The sequence below is a fragment of the Lytechinus variegatus genome, chromosome 5 (assembly GCF_018143015.1).
Source record: "Lytechinus variegatus isolate NC3 chromosome 5, Lvar_3.0, whole genome shotgun sequence".
NCBI lineage: Eukaryota > Metazoa > Echinodermata > Echinoidea > Temnopleuroida > Toxopneustidae > Lytechinus > Lytechinus variegatus.
Window position 1 is genome coordinate 8,111,893 of NC_054744.1, and position 8,280 is coordinate 8,120,172.

General features: G+C 35.7%; 1 protein-coding gene across 1 annotated transcript; it reads right to left on the reverse strand.

Moving 5' to 3' along the window:
- Positions 1–4,098: 4,098 nt before the first annotated feature.
- On the reverse strand, positions 4,099–5,914 carry LOC121415190 (bcl-2-like protein 2). Its single transcript, XM_041608353.1, has 2 exons — positions 5,053–5,914; positions 4,099–4,794 (listed from the first exon to the last, which is right to left on the reverse strand). Exons 1-2 carry the CDS (start codon positions 5,680–5,682, stop codon positions 4,675–4,677), a joined length of 750 nt encoding a protein of 249 aa, XP_041464287.1. The 5' UTR covers positions 5,683–5,914; the 3' UTR covers positions 4,099–4,674.
- Positions 5,915–8,280: the final 2,366 nt, after the last annotated feature.

The following is an 8,280-nucleotide window of genomic DNA, read 5'->3' on the forward strand; positions in this document are numbered from 1 at the left end:
AAAAGGGGCATTTTTTCAAACATAATACTCAGAAAACAACTCCATATTTGACCTATTTCTCTTTCATTTTTATTCTTCCATTGTTTCCCTTTTTGTGAATGGGGGGGGGGGGGGGGCAACAGCATGCCTGTACGCAAATGCGGCAATTATGAAACTATTTATAAACAAGATTTCTGCAGGAAGTCTTCTTTTTTGACAAAAGGAATTACAACTTTAAGAGACTAAGTATATTCATAATAATAAAAGATAGGCCTACATAATTATAAAAACGGAGATAAGAGAAAAAGGGTAAAAAGATAGTGAGATACTGATGAGGGAGAGATAAAGGGGAGTGGAATTGAGGGGGGGGGGGAATTATGAGCACTCAATAAATAGGACAATCATACATCAGTTTAGTTCATAAATCATAATATATATCTCTTTTAATTTACAAGTTTACACGGCAATGTACATGTATGCGATTTGCAATAGTTTTTTTTTACAAACACGTAAATACCATGTACTTAAAGTTTAAGACAAAGAAAACTGAATAAAACATTACTGTTTCGAATTAATAAAAAAAAGAAGTTTTCCCTGATACAAAACAAGCAAAGTATTTCTCCAACAGGAGTGAACCGAAAAGATATCAACTTGTGATTTTAAAATAAGTAATACATGAAATCATCATTACCAACTAACATAGAAACAGATTATTAAATTATAGATTATCAACGAAAGATGAATTTCAGTGCTATTAAGTCAAAAATATGATAATGATCATTCATATGAATATACATGTAATGTGGTTTGTAAAAAATCTGAGACTATATTTTAATCTACTTTTACAATATTATTCCTGAATCTACTGTAGTTATTGTAGTATTTTTTCTGACTACAGATGCATTCACTTGACCTCACCAATATCAGTTTATTACAAAATATCTGGAAAAGTAGCCCCTTTTTGAAGCATTTTAGAGAAATATAGCAAGTTTCTTTCAAATCTGTTAATGCCATAAAACTACAAGTGACAAACATTAAATGATGAATCACTTTCCTCACAGCACAGCACAACAACAAACAGGCGTTACTACCTTGAATGGTTAAACACATTTCTTTCCTATCAAACATTTAAACTGTGGACAGAGAACAGCAAAATCAGAACCAAAAAAAAATAAATGATAATAAAACTCAAGCGGAACTGAGTCACGAAACCACAAATTTAATTTACTCTACTATCAAGTTCACATCGAAACGGTCATCGCTCAAGATCAGACCTTAGCAGAAGATCAAACTCTAAAATGAAAGCCAAGACAAGAGTAGGGCCTACATGTACATGTATAGGCCTACATGTTCATAGGAATACAGTGTAAGCCAATGAATGACCATGTAAAATTTTATCAATCTCAGTGCACAGAAATTTGACATTAGCATACATGTATATTATGAACTGAAGATTCAAATATGAGCCGAACAATACAACTTAGTGTAAATTTTCTCCCATATGATACTACATGTACAGTTGTATGTGATGAAATGCAAGTTACAAACATGGATTTCTCACTGAATTTCTATCCATTCCCCCCATTTCCTCACAAAAAAGGGTGACCTTTAAATTTGACCTGTCTGGCAAGCTTCCAGCCTGGTCTAGGTATTTGGAATGAATAATTTCCTTCCCTTTTGTAGCAAATTTTTTTTCTCTCTCAATTTTGTCTAGATCCCCAACAATCGTTCACGAAAGCCATGCTGTTTTGCGGCTCAAAATCATACATGGCTGGAAAAGGCGAGGCCAAAGCAGGATGACAATTTAATGAGTTTTGTATTATAATAGGCCCAGTGAATTCATATGCCTTTAACATACAATGTACTATATAGTATGTAATGCATGTACCTCAGAAGGATTGCTGTATACAAATATATATTTTTTTGGTTTGGGAAAATACTTTGCACTGTTAAACGATTCGGGATATATATGGGGGAAACCCCTGCTGACTTTCGCTTCTACTCTTCGAGTGAATGAAAACCATTCTTTTTTTTCAATCAACAAGCTCAAGAGTTGTGTTTGGTCATTCTCAATCCAGGGTAATTTTTCAGACATTTCCTTGTTCATTCATGTCCAAAGTTCAGAATCCTCCAATTTCTTTCATGCTTTTGATCATTCAAAACCATATCCTGTACATGTATATTATTCATTTCCTCTTTCGAATGGCTCAATAGCAGGAAGAGGCGGCTTATATCACTGCCGTGCCAATGGAAATGCAGTACTTTAACGGCTATAAGAGATTTAAAAATGAACTTCCTCGTTCTTTGAAAAAATGCAACACTTTGGACTGACAGTACATGTAGGTTCAGTCCAATTGAGGAAATGTGTCTAAAATATCTGGATTTATCTGCAAGATTACAAAGTACAGAAGAGAACTGACCCTTATTTTTTATCGGCCCTTCGTGGCTTCTTAAATTCTTTTACCCCTAATTTGTTTCTTACAAATACAAATAAATGTGAGGCTGATTCATCAAATCCCAATTCACACGAGAGAATTGTGCTTTTGTATGTACACGTACATTATACCATACAGTGTAAAGAATGGGCTTGGCAAGAGAACGCTCAATCCGTCGCTCACACAATACCTGTACGTGCAGTAATGCACACACAAAAATTGGGTGTACATGTACATATACGTGCAGTAACACACACAAATTCGAAACCCGTTGAAATATCTCGCCCACGCACAAGCGATTCAAAGGTCGAACTGGCATGTACATTGTACAGAAATTTCCGTATACTGACTGCCTGCATTGCAGTGAGTACACATTCACCATGCATTTACTGTGGGAGTATGAAGGCCTAAGTGGTTTGTACAAGAAAGCAATGAATGCACAAGCAATACATGAATGCATGTACCAGGAATATCTCAAGTTTATCAATGGATATTCTTTTTTTCTCACGTTATTGCACATCCAAATGGGAGAAACGATGACCAATACTGTTTGATAATGATAGTCGATATGGGCATCATTTTAGAGTAAACATAGGTCCTATTCATAAATAAAGAGCAAAATTTATGGACTCAAAGTCAGGAAAATTATCCAATACATTTACATACAGGTCGACATTATGGTTCCAAATAACGTGCATCAATAACCCTATAGAAATATTAATTGGCCAGAAAAATATGATTATTTTAGAAACAAAAGTTTGAGAAATCAAAAGAAAAATCAGGTCTTGTAAGGCATTAGTTACAAGGAATTTATTAAGAAGATTAAAAATTTATGAGTGACCCTGCTGACTCTGCATATTTTAGTATAATCCAAAGAAAATAAATTTCAGTTATAATCAAGTACTAGTAACAGCCACATACATGTATCAATTATTTAAAGAACTGAATTTCAAGACATATCTTGCACGGCTCACAAAGTAGCTGGTAAGTGGTGTTTGGCTTACTTTGAAAAGAGAAAGAAAATACACCAAAACAAGAAATAAAATCTTTGAAAAATCATATTAGAAAAAAAAAAAAAAAAAAAGACAGACTGCCTCATAATCATTATCATGTAGGCAACATCAAACGGACATCAACGTCACATCCAAGAACAAAATATATTCATCATTAGATAAATATTAATTAATCAGCTGCTAAATATCATGAGCATCCTTTGGTTTTATGCAGGAGCTTTTTCTGATAATTGACTTGTTTTACTGTTTTTCCTCTTTCGAGGCTCAAAATTGCATTGCTTTGCTTTTGTTGAATAAACCAAAAAAAAGTAACTTGCAAAAACAATTTCTACCCTACCATTTGGCGAAGCAGGCAACAGTCATTTATATTGAACTTGGTGTGTTTTCCAAGACTGGTAAGCCTTCTTCAAGTCCATATAAATGATATATCACAGTACAGTTTGTACAGTACAACCATAGAGCTATTGGTACAACCAACAATAATTTTAGGAGTACTTCGAGGAGTGATATTTTCATGGACAAAACAGAAGTAATGTCTGTATTCAATAGCTGTTAGCCTTAGGCCAATCCTGTTCTCCATATCTAGACAACAAAAAGCATGTCATAATTTTGCAACAACTTTCTAGCATTTCAGATGTATAGTGTCGAGGGGCATGTATCTGCAAATCTGCTCCCTTAAAAATTAGAGAGTCTTGAGAGTCGAATGTAAACTGTATTTTTACGTTAAACGTAATCTATAATTTAGCATCATAGTACTGTCTTTAAACATCATTTTAAACACTTGTAAATCAAAGACTATATTCAGTTCATATCTTTTTTTAAGGGAAACAAAGACAGAGTTTTAGAACCTTTCACCTGGCAGTGATAGTTTTCTACATAAAGTAGTAATTTCTCAAGGCTCTTTAAACTCTATAGACTATAGTCTTAAAGATTTGATACTATTGATAGCCAGTGACAAAAAAATATTCTAGTAAATGAGTCTGTTATTGTTGACTTGAAGTATTCTAAAAATATGTTTTCTGGTAGATCCAATTGTATCCCTCGAAGAAAAAAGTTCCATTCTGAAGTTGCTAAGCTGAAATTGTACCATTTGTGTCCAGATTATTCCTGAATAGGGTGCATACTTGAAATCTAGTAGTAGGGTATCTTTCCACAATAGAAGTTTGGCGAATATCCAAATTTCTGCCTGGTTGCTTGACAAAAACTAGACAAGCGAAGTAATTAAAAGTCTGCTCTGTGATGTTTCACTATTTCATCAATAGTCTGAGAGCCGCTAGTCCACCAAGAAAAGCTCCCGTCACCAAGAGAGAGTTGAATGCTGCCTTTTCCTTCCAGTCTTTGGCTTTGAAACTTTCATCAAATTTTTCCTGAAGAGAGAGAAAAAAACATAAAAATTAAAATTCATGTCATTCTAGATTTTTTCTTGATATAATAATAGTTTAGGAATTCTTCACGTATCTCAAAGTCAAAATACATCTTCGGAATCTATTACTAGTATCGCTTTGGCTCAATAATTCTTTTCTTACAATTATTCTTACTTTCATTTTGAACCATAGTATATACCGTATATTGGAAGTGGGTTAAAATAAAAAAGAGATTATAAGATAAAATTTTCTGTGACGTACCCATCCTCCTTGCTTATTTATCCATGGAGTTAATCTTGATGCAACATATCGTCCTGCAAATTCTGATAAGCGTCCTACATGATAACCTTTTCCATTTTCCTGGCAATATTTTGCAAGGCGGGCTGCAAACACATAAACCATCACAACACGTCCCCAGTTACATGACCCTTCCTCAAACATGGCATTCAAACTTGCAGTGAATGCCTCTTCACCATCTTTGTCCGGATCATACTCCAAATTGTTCACTAATCCATTCAGGGTGATGGCGTATCTTTCCTCAACTTCATCCCCAACTCTCCTCAATGTCTCTGCATGCTGGCAAGGCGGTCGGCGTCCATTGTGTTTTCCAACTTTGTAGGAAATATAATCGTCCCCAAGCTGTCGTGCAATAAGGCCTGACTCGCCTTCCCCCACCAGAGGATGTCCGTTCACCTCTGCATCAGGGCTTGGTGGTTGTTCCTTCGTGACATTCCCATTATAAAACAACTGCTTGATACTACTTTTCTGAGGCGAAGAAGCAGTGAGAATTGATTCAGACATATTTGGAGCTCTTTCACATCCGCCAGACCATCCAAGACAGCACCATATGCCCGTCTCCTCTTCAGTTGTCGTCCGGTCTTCCTGACTCATTCAGAGAGATCCCCTGTGCTCGCGCTACACACCACAACGGGTCAATGCAAGATCCGAAGTGATTCCAATATTTTCCGGCTATAGCTTTTGGTTGCGCTGCTAGCTGCTCGAGCAGTTGGTGTTTCACAATACGAGAACTGAGAGAACTCCGTGTGTGGTAAAAAATCTATTGATCCCTTATATCTCGGGCTTGCTCTTTATACGTACGTAGATCTATGCACACGAATTCAAACAACAACACACACGAGTGAAATTACGAAATGACGCTCCGTAGTTCGGGTGTGCCGAATATATACGAACGCACGCCGACATCTTAGTTTCGGAGAAACCGAACCCCCAATGACTAAATTCTACCATGACGTAAACTATTGTGACGTCACATCACCACGAGCAACCATTCGTGAGGCCGCGAGAGAGACTGGTTGATCTTGAAAGTTCGGGAACTTCCCTAAATGGCAGCGTCCATATCCCTCTCTATTCATGGGGATAAAACTTATTTCTCTTGGTAAAATTGGATTTGAAAACAAAGCTATCGAGTATTTTCTTTAAAATATGTTTCCATTGGAAAATTGTCTTTTACTCTGATATTGTCAGATAAAAGAGACTGACAATTAATGTGTTAAAAATTTTAAAACCCATACTAATGTTGAAACGTCACATACATTTCTTCACCCCTCTTTCAAATCAATAATGGTTTGATCCAGATTGCGCAATGACTGTGACATCGTCAAACGAATATATACGTTGTTTGACAATATCCACATTCAGTGAAGACGGAGGGATTTTTAATAGTCTGGTCAGTTAGCGAAATTATGTGGACACGGTGGACAAAAGCGTGATTTTTTCTCCAGACCTTTGTTTATGTATAAGAATTAAGAATGGGGTATGCTCCAAAAAATCTGGCTGCAGGAACAGTGAAAAAATGGGTAAAAATGTCAGAATTTATGAGTTCAGATTTGTCTGATATATAGACTAGCGCTAGTGCAAAACTCAATAGCAGTGCATTATTTTGCATTGGATTAGTTCTTGAATTCAGACCCTTTTTGAACAGATCTTCTGTTTGTCCTCGCATCTCAATGCACCAAATATCTGAATGAAGATGCTAACCAAGCCGAAGGGTGACGGTGGAGGGGGTTGAATGTTGGTGTGTATGTACATATTTTGGTCTTGGGGTAAAGGTGTGCAAGACACATTTTTTGCAGGTGTTGGAAATTGTGTTGCCATGGTAACAGTGTATTATTGCAAAAATAAGGTAAAAATCTTGCAGTTAGAACCACTTCCTCTGTTTTTAACCGATTCTCATGAAATTTGGCACACACATTGGCCTTGAGGTGAAGATGTCTAAGACACACTTTTGTGTGTCTTTCAGAAATCTTGTTGCCATGGTAACGACATATTATCTGGTGAAAATTGGGGAAAAAACCTTACAATTCAAACTGTTACATCAGTTTTCAATCAATTTTCATGAAATTTGGCACACACATTGGTATTGAAGTAAAGATGTACAAGGCACTTTTTGTGTGTGTTTCCAAAATTGTGTTGCCATGGGAACAACATATTATATGGCAAAATTTAGGTAAAAACCTTGCAATTTGAACTACTTCATCAATTTTTTGTTGTTGTTGTTTTGAACCAATTATGGCTCACACATTGGCCTTGAGGTAAAGATGTGCAAGAACCTTTTGTCGGAGAGTGCATTGCCTTGGTAACCATATTTAGCCAGAAATATGGGGAAAACTCATTGTGGATCATTCTACTTCTCAGTTTTCAGCCTGTGCTCATAAAAGTTGACACAAATATTCATTTTGGGTAAAGATTCATATTCAGTATTAAAAGGGAATCAAGCCTTGGTCATAATGTTGTGTGCATGGAAAAGGAGAAAAATAAGAAGTTTTAAAGAAATCGGACAAGCAAAATAAAGTTATAGCTGCTTTAAAATTAAGATCCCTAAGGCTATTAGTATGTAGAATTCAAATTGGCAACTGGGTAAGTAAATTATGACAAGGGGTGAGGTCGCAAGGAAAACTTTCCCATAAGACTAGTAATTAGTTATCAGGATTTTTGGTTTTCTCCTAAATCCCAAATCCATTGGGGCCGTAATATAAACCCGGTAGTATGTTTTATGTCGTCATGAAAGAAAGATATAATTTGAAGTAAAACTTTTGACAAAAAAGAAATTTTAGCTAATTAATTATTCCAGTACATGGAAGAGTGGTCCTTGCTTTCTTACATCACTATGACATCACATATGCGGTCAATTTGAAGTCTTCATGGGTATAGTGATTACCAATGTTTATAACTTTAATATGTTCACAACTTTGTTATGGTTTGTCCGATATTGTTCAAACTTTGACCTAGAAACTTGTCTGATTTTTCATTTTCCTCTGAAACCAGTGTTTATTTGGGTTTGATTCCCCTTTATAACGTCATATAATAGCGCAGGGTATTAATCACCTTCAATGACATTTATAGGCATTTTTGGGGGCGGAGAAGGTCCTTAAAAACTGACAACATAAAAATATAGAAGGTTAAAGGCCATGACCATGACTGAGGAACTTAAACATTCTTAAAAAAACACCCCTTACATTTTTTTATGTG

What these genes read in the sequence shown, in the direction of transcription:
- LOC121415190 (XM_041608353.1), bottom strand. Translation starts at nt 5,682, where the DNA reads ATGAGTCAGGAAGACCGGACGACAACTGAAGAGGAGACGGGCATATGG. An exon ending in TAAATAAGCAAGGAGGATGG is followed by an intron (nt 4,795 to 5,052) that starts GTACGTCACAGA and finishes CTCTCTCTTCAG; the next exon opens with GAAAAATTTGATGAAAGTTT.